This window comes from Hyalella azteca, unplaced genomic scaffold (genome assembly GCF_000764305.2).
Source record: "Hyalella azteca isolate HAZT.00-mixed unplaced genomic scaffold, Hazt_2.0.2 contig16209, whole genome shotgun sequence".
Lineage (NCBI taxonomy): Eukaryota > Metazoa > Arthropoda > Malacostraca > Amphipoda > Hyalellidae > Hyalella > Hyalella azteca.
Window position 1 is genome coordinate 143,813 of NW_025946036.1, and position 27,788 is coordinate 171,600.

Sequence of the window (27,788 nt, forward strand, 5' to 3'; positions counted from 1 at the left end):
TTATCCATGGTTGAACTATATTCTTCTAATTCAAATTAAATCGCTAATCAAATGAATCAGATCTTAAATCGCTAATCAAATGAATCAGGTCTTAAATGGCTAATCAAATTAATCAGATCTTATTCATCCCATAGGAAAACCGGCCGCGGAAGCATCCGATGGGTGGGCGACGTAGGAAAATTCAAATTTGTTAACAGTTTTCGATACAAATCACTTATTTTAAATTATTCCAATTGGAAGTGTCGTTTCTGGTGGATTATAGTTGTTTGTATGTTCGAAGGGCGGTCAATTTTGGTGGTGTTGTAAAAAAAGGAATTAAAGTCAGAATAGCATTAATTTTCATGCAACAAACACGGCCTTCGAATATTTTTAATGTTTGGAATGTTAGAGCAATGTTAATGACTTGAATTTGCGCGAATTCAAGTTTATAATATCAAATATTAGTTAACCTAATAGAACAAAAAAATTTTAGTCATTAAAATATAACGATAATTGACTACGTGCGTAAAAATATATCAGATATACATATATATTCGTGGTGTGCTCAACTATTTTTTTATCTTTATTTTTTTTGCGCGCACAACTAGCCAAGAACTTTTAATCATGTCATAGCTGAAATAATCAATGACACAAGTATCTGTTTGGGTACAATTAAAACCTTAATTTGATCATTGACAACAGTTTCTCTGCCTTACTTGGCCAACGTCCTTCAGAGTTATGTGATGAAGACATGACCTTGGATGACCTTGGACGACATCTATGGCAGTATTGCCAGATTTAGGAATAAAATCTTTGGTTGTTTACAGGATGCGAAGAGTCCTATGAACCATGGCTAAGTTGAGAATTATTTTAAACCAAGAAATTCGTTTCTTATTTATCTCACTACTTCGTTGTCTTCCTTTAAAGGAGCAAGGTTCCCTCCCTTTTAAGCAAAATTTTGATTCAGGTTTAGGGGATTGTTGACTTCAGGTGGATGTTAGAAGTAAATGGGAGTAGGTACGAGTCATTTTTATGAACTGAAGTATATACAAGTCATATTCATGGACTTCATGTAAACAACAAATATTTGGTTTACAATTAAAAAGGATACCTACCGCGGAGAGCATCATTGGTTGTGCAGAAAAATGCATATGAGCAGACTTTTCTTAAATTCAATAAACCGAGTAAAATGGAACCATGCTGTGTACAAAAGAATTACTACTAAGTTAAGTGTTAGCGAGAAGTAAGGCACAGAGCCAAAAAACTGAGGTCAGATGACCTTGGGATGTTCAGATGTTTGTGTTTTGGGAATTCAACTTATGGGTTTAAATAATGATCAAATAAATACATCCTCACATGTTCGTTAGCTTGCTTATGCTAAAATTGGATTTAGCTAAGTAAACAACAGAGAAGAAATGCATGAGAGAAGTCAGCTGTGATGAAATACCTTATGCCTTTGTAAAATGCAGACGATTGACGATTCGCCACCGGTCAGTGTTGCTCGAAGTAGTGGCGTGTGAGGTTACGAGTCGTTCAGCTGTTCGTTGTACCTAGCTCCTGTTCGGTTAATGGAAGGTGGCTGCTGAGTGTTGATCATCGTTCTAACTTGTGAGTCGATAAGTATAAATTGATTTAGTGTTGTAATTACAACTTTGGTTATAGACTATAGTAGATATCACGTGATTGACGCCGGCTTAAATTACAACCTTGACGATAGGCCTTTGCTCTTCGATTATCCGAGATGCAATGAATAGGTATTAGGTAATGATTTGATTCCTTTACAAACAATATTGAATATAATATTATATAGGCTAGTAATGCAAAAAATGCATCTGCCAGCATATGGTGTATTGGTTGCTAAACCGTCCACACTAATAACTTCAGCTTTATTTGTAATGATTTATTCACTTGAATCTGAATGATAGCTATGAATAGGTAAATAATTTTGCTGACAAATATTTAAATATGATATATTGATTAAACTTAATTTTCAGACTAGCCTACTGCTAATTACTTTAGCCAGGGGGGCTGGGCACTGGGCAGTGCAAAAGGTTACATAAATTGAACTCTTAATTCTAAAATCAGTGAAATGTTATGACTCTAAAGTCTTGGGTGAGTTTTGAATTTGGACATTTACACATTTTAAGTAGGTACCTTGATTGAATTTAAAATTATATTTATGGGATCCATGATACTTTGCTGGTATAGCCTAGTATAGACTATAGTGACTCATTCTCATTGGACTTGTCAGAAAGAAGTCTGAAGAAATCTTTGCTTAATGTTTTGCCTCTATGTAAAGACTGTTTGTAGTTTGTACAGTTCATCAACTATATCAATCTTGGATATATAATAATTTTCCTAGGCTAATAGACACCTAATGTAGGCTTAAAAATGACAGTGATCTTACAATAATTGTGGCTTTAAAACTTGACAATATCCATGTTTGTGTCCAAATGGAGATGTTCATACATATCGAATTATTCTTTTTTAGTACGGTAGTTCATTGATACACTGATACAGCATATATTGATTTAACCTAGGAACAGGCATGGAATATATCTACGGTTCTAGCCGCAACTGGAGCTTTCCTACCATTTTCAGAACCATTTCAGATTCTGACATTTTTAGATTTCTGCTATTTGTATCATCTCCTGTCTTATTGTTAATAAAACTACAAGATCATGCCATAAAATTTCAAATGTATTGGAAATTAGTCACATTGCAGCCAACAGATTTCATTTGTACATGTTAAAATTCTGATCCAGCCTAGGAGCAGGTTTTAATTTAACATGTTATGCATGGTTGAGAAGGCACAGTCTAGGCTGAGAGCCCAATGTCCAGGCTAAGAGGCCAGGGTCCAGACTGAGAGGCCAGAGACCAGGTTGAGAGGCCACGGTTTAGGTTGAGAGGCCACGGTTTAGGTTGAGAGCTCACAGTCTAGGTTGAGAGGCCAAAGTCTAGGTTGAGAGGCCAAAGTCTAGGTTGAGAGGCCAAAGTCTAGGTTGAGAGGCCAAAGTCTAAGTTGAGAGGCCAAAGTCTAGGTTGAGAGGCCAAAGTCTAGGTTGAGAGGCCAAAGTCTAGGTTGAGAGGCCAAAGTCTAGGTTGAGAGGCCAAAGTCTAGGTTGAGAGGCCAGAAAAAAATCGGTTTTCCGATGCCGACCGCCAAAAATGGATTTCAGATTCATAATCTACACCCCAAAAAACATATAATTAAAAAAAAAAAACACCCTTTTTTTTGGATGTAGTTAATCTGCAATAATACCATTGTACCTTTAAAACTTGACAATATCCATGTTTGTGTCCAAATGGAGATGTTCATATCGAATTATTCTTTTTTAGTAGTTCATTGATACAGCATATATTGATTTAATTTTAACCTAGCTACCTAGGCACTGGCATGGAATATATCTACGGTTCTAGCCGCAACTGGAGCTTTCCTACCATTTTCAGAACCATTTCAGATTCTGCCATTTTTACATTTCTGCTATTTGTGTCATCTCCTATCTTATTGTTAATTAAACTACAAGATCATGCTAAGAGATTCCAAATGTATTGGAAATTAGTCACTTTGCAGCCAGCAGATATCATTTGTACATGGTAAAATTCTGACCCAGCCTAGGAGCAGGTTTCAATTTAACATGTTATGTATGGAATAAATAGGAAGTACTTATTTTTGTTTCAATCAAAACACCAACTTAATATTTTGTAACTAAACTTTTTAATCACTAATTTCTACTTCTGTCTCTTGAAAATTGCCAAAAGACCATTAATTTTATTGTCCCTGACCAAGCTTTCATGTAAATGCTGACATTCAATAGAGGTTGATGTTATTAATGGAACATGGGTCTGATGATTGTGATTAGCAAAGTCAGGATACTGAAGCCTCAAACACAGACCAGGGGCCAGGGTGGGTTGTTTTGGAAGAAGAGCTGAAGTAACCATGTGTGGTCACTCAAAAGATACACCGAGTTAGTGGTCATTGAGTTGATAAGCCTCATTGTAAACCATGTTACAGAGAGTGCCACAAAGCTATGTTCATAGAGCATTTGGATAGCAATGCTAGGTCATGATTACTTTCTGCCAATGGTTCTGCTTTTTTCTAGGATTTTTACACTACATCTTCTGACAAAACTATTGAAATTCTTCCTCTGAGTTTCATGAAGATCTAGCAGGTTAACTTGGCTTATGTCAGAAAGTTCTGTGCAGAGTTGAACATCAACCCTTTAATGACTGCCTTTTTAAAATGAATTTAAAAAATTTTCCCTATAATTTCTTGTTAAAGTCACTTAGTAGGTTAAAGATTAGTATTTTAAATTGAAAGTTGTATATAAAAATAAATATGTAAGGTGACAATTCAGTTCACTTGGTCTTGCAAGATCACAACATCGAAGGCAATCATATTATCCATTTAGTCTTTTGAGTGCAAAACATGGATGATATTATGTGGCTAGCAAAGTTCATAATTGTTTTATTCATTATTTCTGCTAGAAAAAACAATAAGTTCAATGAATATGCAAGAAACCCCAGTACCTATTTTGGCAAAAAGTCTCGTTCAAAGTTAAGTCTGGCAAAGCAATTTCGTGTTTTCCCAACATACTTCAGCCTTGTGTAGTTGTGTTCAAGGACAGGGCCTTCAATGTATAAGTCTTGAAAGATTCTTTAAATCATAAACTGACTCCTTCAACTTCACGAGGTTCCTTGTTCAGTACTTGGTCCAGTAACCATGGGGGATTGTTCAAGCAGTGCCTACCTGCTCTTCCACTGATCAAAAGGGAAGGCAGATATCACCAATCTGTTTTTTTTTGACAAGATTATCCATGCAGACATTGGTTTAGGAAGCTCAGTGGATTTTAGGTTGGCCTTATTGAGATGCCAGTGCCGGGTTTATGACAATGGATTAAAATATTGGTACTGGCCACATTGGGAGGCCAATATCCAGGCTGAGAGGCCAGGGTCCAGGCTGAGAGGCCAATATCCAGGCTGAGAGGCCAGGGTCCAAGCTGAAAGGCCAGAGACCAGGTTGAGAGGCCACGATCTAGATCGAGAGGGCACAGTCTAGGTTGAGAGGCCAAAGTCTAGGTTGAGAGGCCAAAGTCTAGGTTGAGAGGCCAAAGTCTAGGTTGAGAGGCCAAAGTCTAGGTTGAGAGGCCAAAGTCTAGGTTGAGAGGCCAAAGTCTAGGTTGAGAGGCCAAAGTCTAGGTTGAGAGGCCAAAGTCTAGGTTGAGAGGCCAAAGTCTAGGTTGAGAGGCCAAAGTCTAGGTTGAGAGGCCAAAGTCTAGGTTGAGAGGCCAAAGTCTAGGTTGAGAGGCCAAAGTCTAGGTTGAGAGGCCAAAGTCTAGGTTGAGAGGCCAAAGTCTAGGTTGAGAGGCCAAAGTCTAGGTTGAGAGGCCAAAGTCTAGGTTGAGAGGCCAAAGTCTAGGTTGAGAGGCCAAAGTCTAGGTTGAGAGGCCAAAGTCTAGGTTGAGAGGCCAAAGTCTAGGTNCCATCGTCTAGGTTGAGAGGCCAGGGTCTAGGTTGAGAAGGCCATGCCTCTCCACCAGAGGGTCTTGCCCCTCAGTTTCGAACATGTACTTTAAGGTCTAAATTGTAATTTTAACGCTCCTTTTCTCAGTGAGAACGAGGAAAGAGATCGTGCAAACTAGAAATCGAAATGAGATGGCCAGGCTAAATTAATTATAGAAACACACTCACAAAGGGCTGAAAATATATCTCCAGCTTTCCATCCTGTACTAGCCACTGTTGGTTCCGATGCCGCTACATCTTGATTGAAAAGATGTTTGTTGCTTCTATAGCTTCACAGCTAACTATTCTTGAGTTGAGTTCGATGTATAAGTGTTCTAATCAAAAGTTGTCTATATTTTGTCTTGAGATGCTGAAAGAAATAATGCCATGCAGTATGAATGATGCAGATGTTTAAAAATGTCCAGAGATATTTTAAGTGGACCAGGACGTCAAATTTGTCTGATCGCGCGCATAGTATGTCATATTCTAAGAGAATTACTCCCCGAAATTTGTGAGCAATGCGTAACAATTGTATTATTAATTCATCCGTTTGGAATCGGATGCACTTGCCAGCTCTACTTGCATCGCTAGTCTGGTACTAACGTGTCGCTTACCATGCAAATTTCGTACAGGCTCAGGCAATGGAGCAATGCTATTGATGTCAGAACCAAGGTCGACCAGTGTTTAGGTTACAGGATCGGATGAAGCTCCTTCAATTGAAATCGTAGGTCTTTGCTATAACCTTTTGTTGCAAGTCCGGCGTACTATCTTATAGATGCTAAAAGTGTGCACATTTTCAGTCACCTTAACGCACGATTAGGAAAAGAGTTTCATTTTTATCAAGCGAAGCAATTTCCTTTTATTGAAAGTGAAACCTTTTCATGCTCGTAATCAGGCTGTTTTTTAAGTTAACCAAGCACGGTGTCCGTGTATTGATGTAATAAATAGCATTACACGTCTTGGATTTGATGCGTCGATAAGATAAAGTGATCCGTGCTTTGTAATTTACGACATAACAACTTTAAACCCTGACTTAGCGCAATACTCGCATTTGTGCGCTGGTTACGAAACGTAACCTTGTCAGTTGTAGAGCTTGCGCTNAAGTGTTCACAGTGAAAACCTGTACGAATAGGCTTCTGTATTCTATGGTTTCAGGCGCCAGCCTCAGCAGGTAACCAGCACGCTGGCAACCTGCTTTCACTGTGTGCGTACCCTTACGTACCATGAATCATACCCAATAGTACCTAAGTCTGTTGATTCCAAGCGTTTGTGTCACCTGGATGAATTCTGTCATTTCGCAAGTTTATTTTATGTCGGGAAATTGAAACATTTAAATGTGAACGTGAGCGACAACGTCGCCCTACGTACTCCTCCTGTAAGGCTGTAATACGTTTTGTATATGTTCTTCTATTCTTATCCTATCTATACACTGATTCGTTTATGTTAAGAATAGAAGTTCTAATTACGATGCGTAAATTGTTCAAGAATTTTATGTTAGCTTGTTTTTTCAAATACGAATATATATACGAATATATATATTCATTTTTATTCATTGCATTGTTCATCTTGATTTTAAGCCATTTTACAGTACCCATCCCTGCTTGGTTTATTTCATTTTGCTTCGTTTCCTTTCGTTATTTGACACTGAAATATTTACTGGCCTTGACTGTTTTTTGAGTTAGTTCACAGTCAGAAAAATGCATATCAAGTTTTCATTTTATTTTGTATTTTTACCGTTTACTGACCGATTCGGTTTGTCTCTTTTATTTGTTGACTACAAAGTGACGCGTGACGCAGAGCGTTGCATCGCACCGAGCTGTTCACTGCAAGCTTGCTTGTGGGCCCCCACTTATACCTTAGCTTGAACATCTTATCTATTAAAGTTAACATGAGTCTGGAGTTCCAGCTCGTAGATGAGCTACGAGAGAAGCTTCAAGAAGCCAACCTCACCAAGGAACAGATCTCGAAGATCGTACCACCGGTAATGCTTTTTCTTCTATCTTTGCTCACATCCGTGCGTCGTCCCTGATGTTCCGTCCGTTTGCGATGTGCGTTAGTAATAATCTAACATGTTATACATTTCGTCAAATGCTACCTAATATTTTAAATTGTTTTATGGTTTATTGTGTACATAAATAAGCTATTCATCCGCTGGTGGTCGTAGTTCTTACTCAGTGTATAACTAATAATTTTTTCTTTGATCAGCATTACCTAATGTGTAAACGTGTAAATTTCATCCACTAATCATCCCTGTTCTCGCAGCCTACTGTCGATATTTCTTAAATGCCGCAACTCTACGGATAAACGCAACATGTTGTATCTTCTGTTCTTCTCCCATAAATTTGTCAACGTTTTTCGACTGTTTGCTTGTAGTGATCTCTATATGCACTAAATTCCAAGCTCCTACGTCTTCCATAATCTGATGGACTTCTCCCGTCGGGAGCGATTGTCTCTCGAGGCATGACGGTTGAGCGATGGACTTCCACAAATTGACAGGTTCAACAGAACGACCATCACAGATGTTGATTCTATTCTTCTTTCTATTGTTCCCAACAAAGGAAATTATCCCTCGTGTTTGTATTTAAGCTTCCTTGTGGGAACTTCTCTGCTCACTTCAAGGGCTGTAAAAATTAATGTTTCGTCCACTATGTTTCTTCTGAAAATTTATAAAATCCTCCTATTTACAGCTGTAATTACTACTTTTTGTTCTAATATCTTGTAACACACTAAACCACCATCTACGCTCGTTTGCTGACATCGAAAGCTTCTCCAATGATTTATAGATTAATTTTTTCCTTACTGAATAACTATTACATTTTTTCAAGTATTTTTTGTCTGTTTAGTCTATTTCTTGATTTTTTAAATGCATACCTTATAAATTGATTATATATATACCTCATTATTTTTGATTCGTTGTTGAAATATTTTCAAACTTTTGTTTCATTATCAGCTTGTTGGATGGTTGTTTTTATTTTGCATTTAACTTAGTCTTTATTATTTATTGAAGGCATTTAACAGATACTTCAATGTGCGTAGGACATTAAGGACGGATGACAATTATTTATAAATGAACCAATAGCTATTGATTCGGTATGTATTATTTGATCTGTAATCAATGCGGAATGCGATGATAAAACAAAGCGTGCGGTTGGTGTGTTGGCTCGGTGTAATGACAGAGTCATGGCACGGTGCCCCCTGCTCGATTTAGCTGCACTCTGGTCTTTCAGCTGTTTGGTGCTCTGAGCTCTGCCGCTACTCCATGCTAGTTACCATTCATGCCTTACATCACCTTGGAAATATGCTAAACTTTAGCTTTATTAGTCACTGTGCTGCTGTCGATCAAAGCTCGCACACAGTCGCCCGGTATTCGATTGTCCTCTCATGTTAATAAAATAGCATAGCACTCAGCATCTGCAGCCAACAGTCTATAGTTGTGGCATCGTAGATTTCTAACACGTTCGCTTGTCTGGGATACGAATGTACAGTGTGACGAAAGCAAGCTATTATAGATATAGTACTACCCATGTTATGGAATTATTGCACTATTTTTGCGAAATTCTTCAATAAGATAACCTTTCAACGATACTCGTAAAGTATGACCGATCGTTTTTATACTTATTTTTAATTATTATTTTTGTTGTCGCGTCTGATCTACAATCGCGATCGATGCTCTGCCAAAATGAAACCACACTAAAATTAATCAGGTTAACTTTATAGAGAGGTCAAGACTAGTTGCGTCCACTGCACCGTGTGTAATATTTAATAAATGCATACAGGTGAGCAAATCACGCATCGTTAGAAGTTCTTCATGATCTCCGGAAGTTTCTTTAGTTTTTATTTTGATTCAAATCAAAATTCAAAATATTCAAATAGTGATTCATGTGTTGCTAGACGCTGCTGAAGCGACACCAGCACTCGTTGCCCGCCTATGAGGTCAACAGCTACAAGAAGCTAAAGGAAGTGAGTTCAAAGACTCAATAGTTGGTTAGCCTTAAACTAAATAACTCTTGTTTAATGCTCTATATGGCTTGTTCTGTGGCTATTGAAATCACATTTTAGCTTAGTTCACTGTTTGAAATCCAATGTGCATATTTATTTTTAGTCAAGATGACTTCTTAATCGATATCAATAATCTATGCCTCTTGATTTTCAACGACCTGTAGTGTCATTTATTGTTGAGCACACCCTGTTTGAGAACCCCACTTATCTCCCTCTTCCCCAATAGTAATGTGTGCCTCGCTCTGTCTAAGGAAGCGCATCGAGCGATTATAGACAGCGCATAATTATTGTTAGTTGAGAAGACTTGTTAATCGATATCAACAATCTATGCCTCTTGATATACAACGACCTGTAGTGTCATTTACTGTTGAGCACGGTTGAGAACAAGTGAGGCACTTATCTCCCTCATGCTCCGCTATAGTAATGTGTGCCTCGCTCTGTCTAAGGAAGCGCATCGTCGCCTCAACCCTCAACTGCCACCTGCAAAGCCTAAGATCCCGAGAGGGCAACAGAAGCGCTACCTGCAGGAGTTTCAGGACGCTAAGGCTGCTGGTGAGCTGTCTATATTTGAAGCCTGTAAATCCTATTACTTAACAAGCTTCAAACGTCCTTGTATTACTATTCGGTTTGCAGGTTTATCAAATATACGAAAAAGGAAAAATTGTTCCTTTCTTCACTGTGTCAGGCGTGAAGTGCGTCATTTTATGCGTAGTGCGTTCCTTTCGGCACTGCGCTTTCAAAAGTGCGTCATTTTATATACACTTTTATGTCGGCAGGCCAGGCGATTTTCGTATATATGTCTTTATGCTTCGACGAAATCCTGATTATTACATTGATAGACAACGATGTTAAATGCGTCGGGATAAAAATACAAAAATAGATAACGTTGTAACAATGTTCTAACATCTGAGTGTTGTCCTCTTAAAGTCTTCACTACTATTTGCACAGGAAAGTTCGCACATCTGAGCGAAGAAACACTCAAGCAGCTCGAGGAGGAAGTTAAGGCTGCCGCAACAGACGCTGAGAAGGCCCCACAGCTCCAAGAGTTCCTACAAGCCACCCAAGAGGAGGCAGGTCGGTCATCTGGTCCGTGCTGTAGCGTCCTAATTGTGATAATTTGTTACCTTTTGTTATCATTTTTTAAGCAAGTAATTATTTTCCCTGCAAGCAACTCACGATGAAGCAGGTCGGTCATCGGGTTCGTGTTGTAGCGTCCTAATTGTGATAATTTGTTTCCTTTTGTGATCATTTTTTAAGCAAGTAATTATTTTTCCTACAAGCAACTCAAGAGGAGGCAGGTCGGTCATCTGGTCCGTGTTGTAGCCTACTAATTGTGATAATGGGTTACCTTTTGTGATAATTTTTTCAAGAAAGTAATTATTTTCTTGAATTAATTCAGTTTAACTAAGATGCCTTTCAAGAGGAACGCATGTTAAGTGTTTGTTACATTTATTCAACTAGCATTAAAGTTTAACAACTATTAAAATTCTTCTAAATGTCACTCAGATTTTATTGCAATCGTGTTGATCCAATTCAATTGTTTAACTGGTTAACGATCATATCACGAATTGAGAGAAATGATAGCTATTCTGTTAACATGCACGGTATTTATTACTTTCAATTGAAAAGTTATGTATAAAATGAAGGAGCTGTCGATAACCTGCTCAAAGTTGTGTACCGCCTCCAACAAAATTTTACATTCCAATATTTGAGTATTGTTATAACGTTATAGACTCGGATAGGTAATTTCGATGCAGTGTTAGTTTTAGGGACTGCAAGGTACCGTCAAGTGGGGTGATTTCGGTCACCGGGGTGACTTCGGCCACCACTACAACAGAAACACATGGCAGCAAAACAAAATAATAAACGTTGGTCAAAGTGACTGGGGTGACTTTGGCCACCGGGGTGACTTTGGCCACCGGGGTGACTTTGGCCACCGGGGTGACTTTGGCCACCGGGGTGACTTTGGCCAACATTTATTATTTTGTTTTGCTGCCATTTGTTTCTGTTGTAGTGGTGGACAAAGTCACCCCACTTGACGGTACGAGAAGTGTAACTGTGACGGTTCATTCTAGGCTCCAGCGAAGCTTGCTCGCCGGAACATCTACAGCCTCGTCCTCAGGACGCGCCCGCATCTGATCAGTCGTCTGCTGCTCCCGTTGAGGTCTGAATTTCTTATTGTATAAATTATTATTATTTGTCTTGGATTAATATCTCAAGGCTCACAAATGGCAATTGTTCAACTTGAGTGTTGTTCTTTTATTTTTATTGTAGTTTCTGTTGAATGATGCCGAATGTTAAAGTGCCCAAATTCTTCCTAAATGTATAGGAAAGTTCAAAAGCCAAATCGCCTCGGTACTGTTATTAAATTTAATTCATAGGCTCTGAAAAAGTTTTGTCAGTAACTTGTTTCCCAAGAGTTTCCACTTATATAACTTGCGCTTCGCATTCAAAAAGTGACCACACCCATCATCTCACCAATTTAACGTTGACCTACAACGAGCTAGTATAACGTCCATTGGAATTCATGTTGCAGTCATTGCCATATTTATTTTCTATTCCTTTTTATTCCTTCCTAAAATATTGTTTTTTGTTCAGGAAGTAATCCCACCTCCCCCCGAGTTTCCCTCTGACCCGTGGCAAGCTTTCATCGACTACATGGCTGCGAAACCTGAAGCCACGCTGCCCATCCCGGGCTCCGAGGGTCGAGTCCTCGAGCGCGGCAAATACAAGGGCAAGGGCATCGCCGTCTTCACCAGCGGCGGCGACTCAATTTCGTATTAGTAGCAGTAACGTGTTGCAGGGCATGAACGCAGCCGTGCGTGCCGTGGTCAGAATGGGACTGTACGTGGGCGCGCGCGTTTTCTTCATCCGTGAAGGCTACCAGGGCATGGTGGATGGCGGGGACGCCATCTGTGAAGCCTCATGGTCTTCCGTGTCCGGTATCATACATAAGGTTGGTCTTGTAAAGGCTTGGCGGAATAACCCGTTCCTATTATTAACAACACATTCAATTAAATGAAACATTCGTCTTCAACATTGATATCATCGATTTGTTGCGTAGTATTAATGCTTGTCAGTGAAAGTTGTGTCGATCCAAGTCTTCTAGTTATCAGTGGGCAATTATAACTAGTTATTTATTCTAGTGATAAGTGAGCTAGTATTATAATTAGTTATTTTTCTAGTGATAAGTGAGCTAGTATTATAATTAGTTATTTTTCTAGTGATCAGTGAGTCTTCACGTGTACTTCACGGTGTGCCTCTTATAATTAGATATAATTAATCGCATTTTGGTTTGCTGACGTAATAGATTTTGCTCAGGGCGGTACTGTGATCGGATCAGCTCGTTGCAAGGACTTCAGAGAGCGCAGTGGTCGACTGAAGGCCGCTAAGAACCTCATCAACAACGGCATTACGAACCTGTGCGTGATAGGCGGAGACGGCTCCCTCACCGGCGCCAACCTCTTCAAGGATGACTGGCCCGCCCTCCTGCAGATTCTTGTCAAGAACGGTGAGAAGCTAGGCTTATCAACAGCCTTTAACCATAACATTTGTGTAAAGAAAACGAGTGCATTTAATGAAATTCAGTAATGTAATGAAAGCGTCATTACTTTGATCTGTAATTTGCGATCATGCATTAAACAGATGTATTAATGTTAACTCGTCTTGTATTTTTTGTACAGATGAAGTAACATTTATCCCAAATACGTACGGCTACTTACGAAACCTTAACATTTTCCTCTGGCTTCTATCGGATCAAAGGCAATCATCTATTGTAATTTTTAACTTGAATTTCGTTTGACTGTGCCCTGAGGTTAAGCTGCTCGCATACCTTATGTCTCTGCTAACAACGTGCCGTGTGTGACCACTAGTTTTTTGGGCAGGTGAGATCACTGAGGAGCAAAGCTTGAAGCACTCGCATCTGAACATCGTTGGCATGGTAGGCTCAATTGACAACGACTTTTGTGGCACGGATATGACCATCGGCACGGACTCTGCCCTGCACCGTATCATGGAGGCCGTCGATGCCATCGCGGCCACGGCCTACAGTCACCAGCGCTGCTTCATCCTCGAGGTCATGGGACGACACTGCGGGTAAGCTACAAATTTCATCATTCAAAAGGATCAGAAATTTGCATATTACTGTAAAGAGCAAAGCAATTTTGCCATCGTGACGAAGACTCTTTGTCTTCAACTCGTACCTCATCCTAGAACAAGTGCGTTGTCGTTTTCGGTGAGCTACGAAATTCATCATAAACACCGTTGGCATTGAGAACGTCTCATAATGCATTTAAGAGTTGAAAATTTCTTCGTTTCATTGTCTATTGAGTTTCACGGTGTTTTTCAATTACATACTGAAAGGATTTGTTATTTTCTTACATGGATAGTTGAGTTTACTGCCTCACATATTACAAATGTCCATTTTTAGAATGTACGACTTGCGGCACAAGCCTCCAGTTGTCTGTGTGAAAACATGGAAAGAGAAAAATGCATGGTGATTCAAATACATTGTCGAGATAAATACTTTACATATCTTAACTAAACGAACAACAAATAAAAATTGCAAGGGAAAACTTAATGGCGGCCTGTTGTCCTAAACCGGTTTCAAAATTAGTTGACAACACCCGGTAAAATGACAGGAATTTTCTCCACCAGAGTTGTTTAGTCTGATCTCGAGTTGCCCTCAGTTACCTGGCGTTGGTTGCCGGCCTCACGTCCGAGGCCGACTACATTTTTATCCCAGAATATCCGCCTCCGCAGAACTGGGAGGACAAACTCTGTGATAAGCTGCAGCAGGCAAGCCTCTTCATTTTCTCTTCTTATTCAGGCTCTTCTGCTGCCTGCCACGCCACGTGATCTTTTGAATGCTACTTCTCTCTGTAGTTTACTAATTCTCAGTAGCGTTGTACTGCTTTTGCTTCTAGGCATCTAAATAATGATCATCTATGAGCTGCTTATCTTCCTTGCGGCATCTGTGTTGATTGCTTGTATGTACTTAGTCTTCTGAGTTGTATTTGCACAAAGTGAGTCCAGTTTTTTTTCTCCAAGTCGCTATATCTGCACTGGGAGTGCTAGTAACCTGACTTGGTTTGCGGTAGATTAGTATGGCTAGAGTACCTTTCCATTTTGCATGCAGTGTAGTAATAGAGTAGCTTTCCATTTTGATTGCAATGGTATTGAACTAGGAGTCCTACTTACAATTTAGGCGGCAAATATTTGGAGACATTCTTTGACCCAAAACGTGTTTGCCACATTCATTCGTCTAATAACCAACACCTGATTATTCTTCTATTGTTAGAGTCGGTGTTCACTTTTCTGTTCGATGGAAGTCTCATGCTTTGCTTTCTTGGGCGTTGTTGAAAATTCTCGTTCAGTCCAAAGGTCGTAAATAATTATTTACTCGTTTCCCTGTTGTCTCTGAACTCGGAGGAATGGACCAATAATGTCTGCGGTGCTGCTGAAACGACTGTTATTGGGATAAAAGGCAGCGAATCTAGTATGGTAATGACGACCGTTTTATAAAGTCATGGATTCTTTGTATGGGCAGCTACTTGAGTCTGTCCGCTGCGATAGCGTGCGAGGCCGACTTCACCTTCATTCCGGAGTACCCTCCTGAGCACGAGTGGCCTGACAAACTCTGCCATAAACTGGCCTCGGTAACACAACCACCCTGCCTATCCCTCACTTAGTTCACGTGGTTACACTCTTGCCTCACAAGTTTTTCTCGTTAGACAAGAGCTTATCCCTTGCCTTACGATAACAATAAGGGATAAACTGTTAGTTTATTCGTTATCGTTGTCCTCACTGCCTTGTTGCCCTCCAAGTGTAGCGTTATCAATTGTGTAATATTGTCCTAACGACCGTTTGTGTTCAGTGTCGCGAGACTTGGTGCCTCTCCTGTCAAAAATAGGACCAGTTTGTTTGCGTTTCCTAGTGGGATTCTCATCACAATTCCCCCAAAAAAGTTTATATATTGGTTGCACTCAAATGTTACGTTATTTGCTCTATCGTCTCGTCATACGTCGATATTGTGGTGCATTGAGAAATTGCATCTTACGGTGGCTTCATGTCCTTTACTTACGTTAACAACTTTCTGCTGTTGTAAAGTTTATTTTTTCTGTTATCTTTTCCTGTTACTCAATTCTGCATGCAGAGTTCTTGTGCTGGTCTATTTAATGTTGCATCTCTTTACCTACAATTTCTTCTACTCAGCTTGTGAAAAATTTTGCGTGCTTATTGTACATGATTGCCTTAATGATTATAAACTGAACATAATAAATGCAACAGCGTAACCAATGCCCGCTTGGCTTTCTTTAATCGTGCCTTGTTTGGCAGGAGCGAGCAATGGGCCAGCGTTTGAACATCATCATCGTGGCTGAAGGCGCGATCGACCAGCAAGGCCAGCCCATCTCTGCTGAAGATGTCAGGAAGGTCTGTTTAGTATTTATTCTAGTCTACTTTGAAGTTCATTCAGAGTATTGAATACCTTCAATGTCAGGAAGGTCTGTTTAATATTTATTCTAGTCTACTTTGAAGTTCATTCAGAGCATTGAATACCTTCAATGTCAGGAAGGTCTGTTTAGTATACGGTCTACTTTGAAGCTCATTCGGAGTATTGAATGCCTTCAATCCTCTTACTAGGACCTCGATGATTCAGTATAGCTTGTTTGTAACAAATAATGTTGCCTATATTAGTGATAAATCCAGCATCACCCGTTGCCTGTAGGTTATCGTCAACAAGTTGGGAATGGACACGCGGATCACGGTGCTTGGCCACGTGCAGCGCGGTGGTGCTCCTTCCGCCTTCGATAGGCTTCTCGTGAGTAGTTGTGATCGCTTCTACAATCAAATTTTGGATGGAACTTGATACTGGTTGTCTTCAGTTATCTCTTAAGTGTGTTGATTGATTAGATTAAATTAAAGCTTAAGTGTGTTGATTGATTAAAATACATTAAGTGTGTTGATTGATTTGAATGTATTTTAGAAGTCATTCGATGGATTTCTGACGAAAAACTTTAGTCAACCTAATTTCGGGAATACGTTGAAAACCTAACTAAAAATTCATCTTAGTAGATATGATTAACATTTTCTTAATTTTTAGATTGATGTATTCTTTTGGTTGAATGTCGGAAATACGAGTATTTAATATTGACAGGGTTGCCGCATGGGAGCTGAGGCCGTTCTTACGCTCATGGAGGCGACGCCTGAGTCAGAACCTTGCGTGGTGTCGCTGGACGGCAATCAGACGGTGCGCGTGCCTCTGGTGGGCTGTGTGCTCAAGACGCAGGCTGTGGCGCGGGCCATGCACGACCATCAGTGGGAGGAAGCCGTCAAGATGAGGGGACGAAGCTTCGCTCGCAACCTCGAGACCTACAAGATGCTCACCCGCCTCAAGCCTCCCAAACCTGCTGAGGGAGATGTAAGTTCTATGCATGAGCGTACTTTAGGGTCATCTTCAGCTATATTGTAGAGATTGGAAATGATATCTTCCGGTCTCATTTTATTAGGCAAACCGTGTATACATTTATTTCAAAAAATATCGAGGAAGAATAAATTAATAATGAACGACGTGTAGGACGGTAAGAAAATGATGGAAATAGTAGAGCTTTTGGGGGTATTGAGTAAGTGCCACGGGTCCTGTGCAATTTGATATCGAAATTGCTAATCAATAACTTATTTGTTTGTGGAGCTTACTTTTGTTTGTGGAGCTGACTCAATACCTTAGGTGTCTTTTTCGACAATGTGGTGAGATATAGGTATTAGGTACTGTCTTCATCTGTGCGAAGTTTACCTCTTTCTGTGATTATTGTCCAACCTTTCCTTAACTCTATTTCTTCCAACATCTTTTGATTTTCAAATTTGGTCATTTTCTATGCTTCTTCTGTGAATATTAAAAAAGGTTTTTGAATAAATATTCTATTTTTGGACTTCATTCGTGCAGTTTCACCTCACACATTTCCTGAAGCTCAATCACATGTTGAGAAAAAAATCACTTGTCGTGTTCCACTAAACTTATATTCTCCTGAATGAAACGCATGCCAACAGTTTTAGTCTTGATTCAGAGTCTGCTAATCTTGGTTCTTTTTTATGTTGGTCCATTGTTCTGTACACAAGTCTTGTTGCTCCCTCAATCGAACGTCGCTTTGTATTTTGCTTCACCTTTTTCAATAAATCAACATTTGCCCCCACGTTAAACACCAGCCCACAGTGACAGAAGGGAGATATCCCAGACACCCAACTACATCAAAATGCTGACACAATCCTAAACTTTCCTTCATTTTTCTGGCATCTAAGCCACCTAGAATTTTTTTTCTTGTGTATCCAATCGTCGTACTGCTTGCAATGCTCTTCTGACACTCTAATCTTTTTTTGTACGCTGCAGAAGGCGAATGGTGGTACAGCTACTCTCAAGAGGGTAAGGTCTCTCTCTCTCTCTTGTGCTAATTCTCTTCATTCAAATTTTTAGTGCCCTCAGATGTTTCATTTGTAGAGCGCGTCGATTTATTTCTTGCATCGGCTTCTTGACCTAACGATGCAGAAAGCGCCACCCCGTTTTTTATGTTAATTTCCGTATAAACGATTATTGTCTTCTCATATAATTTCATGGCTTCACGTATTCATTTCATACGAACCAGCTCTTGCAATACATGGGCCATACTTTCAAGACTCGCTAAATGAACGTAAGTACTTACGCTCTATTTTCTTGTCTACGATTGGTGGATTTTGCTTGAAAGGCCGTCAATGATTGACTGATGAAGTTACGATCTCTTAAATTTTTTGAAAGTATAGGCCCAGGCCCCAGGTTGTTAAGACATTTGTCCATTTCTAAATTGCTGGGCAAGAAGACATAAATTTGCGTTCGTGATGTACGAATAAATAGTAAGCGCCGAACGTCGATGTTCGCAAAAGCGAGCCCTTTAAAATCATAAATTAGCTGAAGCAAGTATCTGATAACGTGAAGAATGCCATGAAATCTATGTCAAGTACGTTAAGTTGTGCTATAATAAAGACCGCTGTTGTTGTACCAAGTGGTTGTTATCCTCACGCATCGTCTCATGTGTCGCAAATTGCTGCCTGTAAATAGTACCTTGAATTGGCCAGATACCGCGCCAGTTTCCCTCTTAGAACTCAAATTGGTTATGCTTCATCAGTTTTTTGTCTGTTTAGCTTAAATTGTAATTAGTTTCTAACAAGAAATTATGTAGTCTCTTTGTTCAGTTGTGTTAGATATTCTTCCAATTTATTTTCGTCAATGTTCGTTTCGTTATGCAATGCTAGTCGAGTGCTCGTGCCCTGTTTTTAAATTGTTGCGATTTATAGTTTCACTTTTGTGCTCCATTTTTTATTTTTACTTCATTATTTTGTTTCGATTATTTTGTTATTGTTTCGTTGTACAATGTTGTGTTCTTGTCTACCTTTCGTGTTCGTTTCTTTACTAGACATGAATTTTGACATCGTTTATTTTGTATTGAAATTATATGTTCCATAAATTGTACCTGCAATGACTGCAATGTTGGTATAGAAGGTTCCACTCCCTATGCCTTGCTAGTGCAATATATTTGTCCTATTTAGTGATGGGAAGAAACATGTGCTACATTGTGCTTAAATTAGCGTCCTGCTGAGACGATAAATATTTTATTTGTACGAGTACTTTAGAAGCAGCCTGAAAAATGCGCACCCTAGTACATACTGATAGTTGATATGCTGCTGTAACAGGAGCATTACGTATTCATTGGATGCCCAGGGGCCATACTTTCAAAACTCGTTAAGTGAACGTAAGTATTTACGCTCCATTTTCTTGTCTATGATTGGTGGATTTTGCCTGAAAGGCCGTCAATGATTGGCTGATGAACTTACGATCTCCTAACTTTTTTTGAAAGTATGGGCCCAGCTCTCGTAACATTTATGCTTGTTAAGTAAAACTCGTTTGTTTTGTCGCACGCAGCAAGACACGCTCTGGAACAGAGACAGCAGCCACGTGAGTTCGGTGTACCGTATTGATGTGTTCAGCAAGAACGTCTTCCGATTTGCCTTCACGTTCTAAAGGACTTATTTTCCTTCTTAGATCTTTCATTCTACTTGTGTTATTAGCAAAGAAAGTTTTTTCCGCGCAGTTAACTTAGCTGCTCTTTCTTAGTTATTTTTTATATGGCGTTATTATTCTTCACGTTCTGCTGGAGAATTAACTATCGTGGTAAGTTTTTAATCGTTTGAAGTTTTTTACTAATAATTCTATCGTAGTAAGATTTCATTCCATTTGGAACTTGATGAATGTTTCAGCGTGGAACAACAAACTGGTCAAAAGGAGGAGGCATCTGAATCTTTCATCTCTAATTATATAATTGGCTTTAATTGCTTATCCTCTTCTAGGGCGGCTACAACCTGGCCGTGATTCACGTGGGTGCCCCCGCCTGCGGGATGAACGCAGCGGTGCGGTCGTTCGTACGTAACAGCATATACCGCGGCGACACCGTCTACGGCATACACGACGGCTTCGATGGCCTCATCGAAGGAAACGTGCGTACTTTCTTTCATTTATTTCAACATCATCATTCAATGAGTTTTGCTAGTAACCCCGTATAGCTATTATGTTATGTAGTATAGGAAGTTTTTCCCGTATAGCAATTATGTTGTGTAGTATAGGAAGTTTTTCCCGTATAGCTATTATGACAGGTAAAGGAGATGTCCTGGGCAGAGGTGACCGGTTGGATCGGCCAGGGTGGTGCCTTTTTGGGAACCAAACGCTCTCTGCCGGAAAAGAATCTCGAAGTGGTCAGTATTGCTGCACATGTTCCTTGTCTCATATTTTGATGCTTTGAAGCTGCTGATGTAGCGATGTGTGCTGCTCTATAATCGATTCGGAAAATTTAATGGCAGCAAAGCAGGCTTGTTTTATTTTGTTCCTTCTGATGCTGAAAATCAGTTGGCAAATTTATCAAGTGGATTATTGATATTATATTGCAGATTGATGCAAATTATTCATAAGCCAACTAAAAGCTGATCAGCTCGTAAAATTAAGTTTTATTTTCGCTCGAATTATTTTGATAATGTAATTTTTTGTCTCAAAATTTACTAGCAATTAAAAATTTATTCCTAACTTCTACGATTTCATTAACACTGCGCTAGAATATTAATATGTATTTCCTTTGTCACCAAAGTTATCTCTGGCAGATGACGTGACAATGATATTCAATCCATTAATTTTATTGCATCTGAATGTCAGGTGGCAGAAAGGTTCCGGGAATATAAGCTTCACTCGTTGTTGCTCATCGGAGGTTTTGAAGCATACAATAGCTTGGTGCAGCTCTACGAAGCTCGAGGAAAATATAAGGAGTTCTGCATCCCCATGGTGGTCATCCCTGCTACGATCAGCAACAACGTGCCTGGCTCCGACTTTAGTCTTGGCTGCGACACAGCGCTCAACGAGATCGTTGAGGTGCGAAAGGAACCAACATTCCGATGTGCTCAGCTTTGTGAAAGACGCTCTTACATGTGCACCGTGTTTGTACTGCATTCAGTTTGTTTTGAGATTTGTATATTTATGGTAGAACCCTTCATTTAAACATGTTTGGTTAAAAATAATGCCAGTATTATTGAGGACTTCTTTTGAGTTTCTTCTTTTACGTGAGATATCAAACTCAAAAGAAGTCCTCAATAATACTGGCATTATTTTTAACCAAACATGTTTATTTTGAGAGTAAATCACACACTTCTCGTCCCGCTATCACTCACGTTTGAAAGAGCCCACGAATATTGTCCATTTTCTCTCGCTACTTAATGGTCTATTTCCCAGATATGTGACCGCATTCGGCAGTCAGCGCAAGGTACCAAGCGACGTGTGTTTGTCGTCGAGACCATGGGTGGTTACAGCGGCTACCTCGCTACTCTAGCTGGTCTCGCAGGCGGTGCTGATGCCGCATACATCTATGAGGAGCCTTTTGGCATCCAGGTGGGAGCAATATTATTTATTACGCCCTATTTCGAATGATTTCTACTAGCAAACAGAGTCGAAACAACAACAGCAAAAACGTTCTCGAAATCCGATAGCAAAGAGATGGTTTAATAGGTGTTTTACATTGGTAATCTTGGTTGCAAAAATTGTTTTCTGTTCCATTTAAATTATCTAATTAATATTGCAGCATGTTTTACTGCTTCACACTCCATTGAGTCATTGGTTGATTTACCTTGAGAATTTATTTATGTTATATTTGCAATGAGCCGTAAAATTTTAAATTCCAGGGCACATAATACTTTGATGAACTTGCGCCTCAGGAGCTGCAGCTGGACGTGTGCCACATGGCCGCCAAGATGGCGGAGGGTGTGCAGCGCGGACTAGTGCTCCGCAATGAAAATGCCAACGAAAATTACACTACAGACTTCATTTACAGGCTCTTCTCGGAGGAAGGCAAAGGCCTCTTCAGCTGCAGACAAAACATTCTAGGTCAGTATTTCTTCACGCTAAAACTGGATCTGAATGTGCACATTCGATTTTAACTTGCACAGAAAGTTTTGACGTTTATAACGTTGCATTATTATTCAATGTTAGTATGTTTGAATGACAAATAAACATTATTTTACGTCTAAAACTTTTATTCGAAAACACGTTTTTTCTTTGTCTCCACAAACTCTATAAAAGCTAAACTCAATTTATCTGCCTCCTTCATATTATGGATCACTTACATAAAAAGCTAAACTCAATTTAGCTGCCTCCTTCATATTATGGATCACTTACATAAAAAACTAAACTCAATTTAGCTGCCTCCTTCATATAATAGATCACTTACATAAAAAGCTAAACTCAATTTAGCTGCCTCCTGCATATTATGGCTAACTTACATAAAAAGCTAAACTCAATTTAGCTGCTTCCTTCATATTATGGATCACTTACATATAGAGGAGATGTCACATCGTTTGATTGTGCAGGTCACATGCAGCAAGGCGGCTCCCCTAGCGTCTTCGACCGCAACATGGGCACGAAGATGGCTGCTAAGTGCGTCACGTGGCTGATGGACACCATGGCCAAGTATCGCAAGGAAGATGGAACTGTCTATTGTGACGATGCCAACACCGCTGTCCTGCTGGGTCTTCAGGGCAGGTCTTATGGGTGAGTACCTGCCAGCATCTGTTTGCTAATATATTTATTAAATTAATAATTCGACTTTTTCTGTATGTTTGATGAGTTCTTGTGTAGCCTTAGTGTTAGGCAGAAACTTTCTTACAGGACAAAACCGCAATTTGAGTTGTGATCGAAGCATCAAAGATTACTAATTGTTACTAAAAAGGTTTATGTATTGTGACTTTAAGTTCTTGCCTACTCGCTTTCATTTTGTGGACACTTGATTTATTCTAATAAATGCCTGATTTTATTTGCAAAGAATGAAATTTTAAACTTTTCCAGACAAATATTTGTTCATTCACTCGCCCATGTATACCAGTAACAATTTTTAAGGTTTAATTTCCATCTGTATAAAGGTTCAAGCCGGTATCAGAGCTGAAGGCCCTGACTGACTGGGAACGCCGCATCCCCAAGTCCCAGTGGTGGATGTGCATGCGTCCTCTGCTCAGAATCCTGGCGAAACATGAGGCCGCCTACCAGGAGCAAGGCATAAACGTCAAGGAGGTCGAGGAGGCGCTTGACTAAACCTATGCCCTTATATAATCAAGATATTGTTAGTCATGCGTCCTCTGCTCAGAATCCTGGCGAAACATGAGGCTGCCTACCAGGAGCAAGGCATAAACGTCAAGGAGGTCGAGGAGGCGCTTGACTAAACCTCTGCCCTTGAATAATCAAGACATTGTTAGTGCTATGCTTCTATAAGTTGAATTAGAATTTCCTTTCTTTGAAAAATTACAGCATTATGATAGTAGAGTAGAAAAGGTCATTGAATGTTTTATTGTAGGTAACTTTTGAGTTGTAGTCTATTATAATTACTGTTGCAATACTTGAACAATGCCATGTATGAGACTATTGGAAACAACTTTATGTATCATTGCACCCGACTTTATTGGTGGCTGTGTGCTCGCTAATGTGGTGCAATGTTAGCTGCTAGTCATCTTGTACATTTGTGGGAAGAGCAGCTGGTATAAGTGGGGAAATTATATCATTTGTTTAAGTTACTCTTATCCAATTTCTGATGGTCACAAATTAAGCCTCTGTGTTAATTATTGTAGAATGTTATATCTTCCTGATTCTATTTGGTTTGTTTCGGAATTTTCGTTGAGTTGTCTCAGGCTTCACGTGATCAATTTTGCTTCTAAGATGTGCAGTATTGTGCGTTGTTGCTAGAGTCGCAGCATGGCTTCTTGTTACTAACGGCAATTTTAGTCTTCAGCGAATTTTCTTGGATTTATTTACTTTGAGGAGACATTTTCTGTGAACTCAATAATATCACAATACTTATGTTTAAATTCTAGAGGTGGCTTAATATATAACAGTTGGAGCTGTTACCGTGTGCAATGTTCGATTAAGATGCGAAAATAATATATATATTATTAATTGAATTTACCCTATCTATTACTTTGTTTCTTTATGATTTTCAGTTGCTTATTGTTTGTTTAGGTTTTGGATTTTTGCTCTGAGTTGTGGTGGGTAGTAGTCAAGGCGACTCCAATTTCATTAATACATATACCCGTGGAAAGAGCTAGGCTAGAAATCGAAAGTAACCTGGATTTAAAGAGGTCTCTAAGCATCGTTGATCATCTAGAGAAATTGAAATCCCATGCCCTGAGCAATGCTATTTTTTTCAACTTTCATCCAAATGTTTGATTTCTTTTCGTCGTGCTCATATATATCGAAGGAGGTAAAAATTTCATGTAAGCTATCTAGTTACAGTAAAAATTTGAGCTTTATGTTATCATAACTGATATTCTGATGGATATTAGTAAACTCTTGATTGGACTGGAGTTCTTCTTTCTGCCTTTTAATAAATATTTTCAGATTTTGATGTGAATCACCCTAATGACTTTTAGCTGATTGTTAGCTCGTGTTAAAAATAGAATTGTTGATTCTTAAAATAATTATTTACCAGTACGTATGTTATGGCAGAGAATTATGTAGCAACAAGTTCAGAATCCAACTCTCACTACTTGCTACTAATCTCTTGGTAATTTTATGAAAGAACGCAGAGGAAAATAATACAAAAGTAGTTTCATTCACAATAGGAGTCTGTTTTGATGTAGGTATCAATTTCAAGCATTTTATTTTGCGTCTTCAAATTGACTTATAAACACTAATGATTCTTGGCATAAGGAGGTCGTCAGGTAAGTTGTCGACACTACTCATAGAATTAAATCTAACAGATTTATTCGAAGTCGTTAACTAAGTTTCGCAACCACATTCAGGTATCCGTACCTTGCGCTAAACATACGACATCCGAAAAGTTTAATTAACTTTTGTGCTTCGATGCTTGACATGCACAACGCTTTCTATCCTCAATATGGATTCCAAACGCAGCATTGCGTTGTGAGCAATTTCAATGAAATTCAGCGGATTTTCAATCCGACACTCGGCAATTGCACGCTCCTTCAACCGCCCATTGTCGTGATCTTGCTCGATCTCCTTGAAAGTTTCATGCAAGTGCTTCAAGAGGCTAAATCGTGTCTTTGCAACTAACATCCCATTCAATATTTGCGGGACTTCTGCGAGCATGGAAATCAAAAGCTTTCTCTCCTCAGGACCTAATTTCATTAGGCAAGGATATTTTTCAATGACCAGAAGCATGGCACACTGAATAAATCCATCACTCGGGGACCACACCAAAGTACCGCGTAAGTCATTTTCAATGCAATTATCTTTGATTGGAAAATCTGCTAAACTCTCATCATTATTGATTATTTTCTGTTCCAATAGAAAGTTCTTGGAGTCTTCAAGCCAATTCCGGAGCATTTTCAGGCATGCAGTCAGCGCTTTAGAAAACTGATTGCACTGCGTAACCGTAGGACCAGAAATGATCATCTGCGAACTGTGGCAAGTGAAATGAACGAACCTCGAAGAGCCAAGATAAATGGCATTAACCTCCACTTCACATTGACTGGCGTGATCAAATATCTCAGTTTTACATACAAGAGGCGAAACTTTCAGGTGCTGCACGAGAAAACTGAACTCTTCGTCAGAAACGAAATCCACAAGTGCTATCTCGTGTTGCTTGCAAGCGGCCACTGCCCAGTCAGGGAAGTGTAAGGATGATACAATTAGCTCGATTTTCTGATTCTGAAATTCCTCCATCAGCTTCTGCATTCCGAAAGAACTGTGGAAAATGCTCCTCATGAAGGTATTTTTGTCGCTCGTGTCGATGGTTAGAAAAGACGAGAAAGAATCCGTTGATTGTTCTAGGGGAAGTGACCAAAAAAGTACTTTTCTGACGCAGTTGTCACTTTTTTTGAGCTCTATTTTAAAGTCTCGCGATATAATGAAACCTTTTGTTACTCGTGACATTCTGAATGGACACTTGTATACCTGAAATATTATATTTTGGATATTATTTAAAGCGAATAAGACTATTTCTTGTAGTGAGTGGCACTTAGAATTAACTTGTAGAAATTCACTAAGAATAGCTGCCAATTTGCCGGCCAAATACTTTGGAAAACGTGTCTCCAAGAAAGAGATGAGAGATGCATCGATTATTCTAGACCAATTTTCATCCTTAGGCGATATAATAGAACAGTATCGCCTTACAGCAAGCTGGCTTAGTCGTGGCAGCAAATGCTGACGCAAACGCCGAACGACTTTGAGTGTAGAACATCGAGCAAACGAAGTCTCTGCTGACATCTCACGCATGCCAGTGGAAAAAAATATATCGTTCGTAACATTAATAGCATTGTTGAGTAGCACGAGACCTGTTTTGGAACCATCTCCTCTCTGCTTGGCAAATTGCAAGATGCCTGACACAGCGAAACTGAGCACAGAGTCCTCAAGACGCAAAGACGAAAGGATTTCGCAACCGTCTCTCGTGATGATAACTTTTCCAGAATTTTCCATGAGCACTGCGGAGCCTCGACGACCAAAACTCGCTGCCACCACTGCTGTGAGGACATTGCTGGAGAGGCAGAGGCGATCCAAACGACATGTTGCGACGCGATTTGGCTGTAAATTAAGTTAACTGTAAATTGTGAGTTACTTGAGGTATACAAGTATATTTGAGAAGCAGCATCTATCATCGAAAGTAATGGTAAAAAATAGAGGAACTTTGAAGAAATTCAATCTTTACTTAATAATAGAATAATTTTTTCGCTGAAAGTTATCAAATTCTAGCTATTCACAACCTTAAATTTCAAAAATTTACTGAAAACACAATCACCAGATCACCCTTATCTTGCAAAAAACATCAACTTACTTGGGTCATCGCAATGGTTACACTAGCCATACTGGCTAGTGAGGCGGCTCCACACTCGACGTAAACAAAACGTTTCCATGGAAACGTTGGCAGGTGTTCATTCGATTTCTGCAATACTAAGTTCGGTTGCGAATTTTGTTCGAGGTAGCTTTACCCTTTTAATGAGACACACAGAAAACTTTTCCATGCAATAAAAATTAGATTGACTATTCTGTCAGATCCCGTTATTTTTAGATTAAGGAATTAATATTATGAATTAAAGAAGAACCCGTTAAACCTACGTTTAGAATGGGACTTAAATTGATCTCACTACTAAGAAGTTTGAATCCGCAATACTCGTTGTGCAGAGATCGTATTACCTGGTACAAAAATTTTATTCCTTATTGTGAAACAATGAGTCATTTGAAAATGGATGAATTGGGAAATTGACAAGGAACATCTAAATCGGCTAGAGGAAATTGTATTTAAACATAAGTTAAATTTTCCATTGAATTTCTTGACAGGACTTAAATAGGAGCTCCCTGTTGAATGTGGGTTTGAACGATCCTTCTTTAATTTCAAAATTATAAACTGTATTCTGAATAATGCGGTTCTCAACTAGCAGAGATAACCAAGCTGCTAATAGATCTACATTAATATCGGAGTTTCTCGAAGAAAAAATTAAATTTAACAGATTTTAAAAGTCGTACCTCGACACTGGAGAGATTTGTATAGGAGAAGGGCTTTCCTCAACCTGTTATCTGCTATGGTTGCTGAGTGCTGATCATGGTTGAACTAGTAGTATATAGTTCAACCATGAGTGCTGATCGTCCGCGGTATCTCGCATAAATTCATCAATGTTGTTTTTACAACATTGTGCCTATACACCATTATGTGCCTATACACCATACATGTGCCTATACACCATACATGTGCCTATACACCATACTACTGTGCCAATACAGCCTTCCTACAACCATGATTACCAGTGTAAAC

The 27,788-nt window shown here is 39.3% G+C and overlaps 2 protein-coding genes across 2 annotated transcripts; one reads left to right on the forward strand and one right to left on the reverse strand.

Moving 5' to 3' along the window:
* The first annotated feature begins 1,453 nt into the window (after positions 1-1,453).
* LOC108680351 (ATP-dependent 6-phosphofructokinase-like) lies at positions 1,454-24,379 on the forward strand. Its single transcript, XM_018169154.2, is given in 24 exon segments — positions 1,454-1,587; positions 7,264-7,462; positions 9,373-9,441; positions 9,927-10,032; positions 10,429-10,554; positions 11,556-11,644; positions 12,079-12,252; positions 12,254-12,436; positions 12,802-12,991; positions 13,365-13,575; positions 14,169-14,277; positions 15,817-15,912; positions 16,208-16,300; positions 16,637-16,900; positions 17,864-17,896; positions 19,427-19,459; positions 19,852-19,998; positions 20,155-20,253; positions 20,705-20,917; positions 21,275-21,430; positions 21,754-21,922; positions 22,405-22,585; positions 22,954-23,027; positions 23,156-24,379. Coding segments are annotated over 23 exon segments (3,003 nt in total). The 5' UTR covers positions 1,454-1,587; positions 7,264-7,369; the 3' UTR covers positions 23,251-24,379.
* A 346-nt stretch (positions 24,380-24,725) lies between these two features.
* On the reverse strand, positions 24,726-26,842 carry LOC125179260 (Bardet-Biedl syndrome 10 protein homolog). The gene is made up of 2 exons (XM_047884797.1): positions 26,814-26,842; positions 24,726-26,563 (listed from the first exon to the last, which is right to left on the reverse strand). Exons 1-2 carry the CDS (start codon positions 26,820-26,822, stop codon positions 24,863-24,865), a joined length of 1,710 nt encoding a protein of 569 aa, XP_047740753.1. The 5' UTR covers positions 26,823-26,842; the 3' UTR covers positions 24,726-24,862.
* Positions 26,843-27,788: the final 946 nt, after the last annotated feature.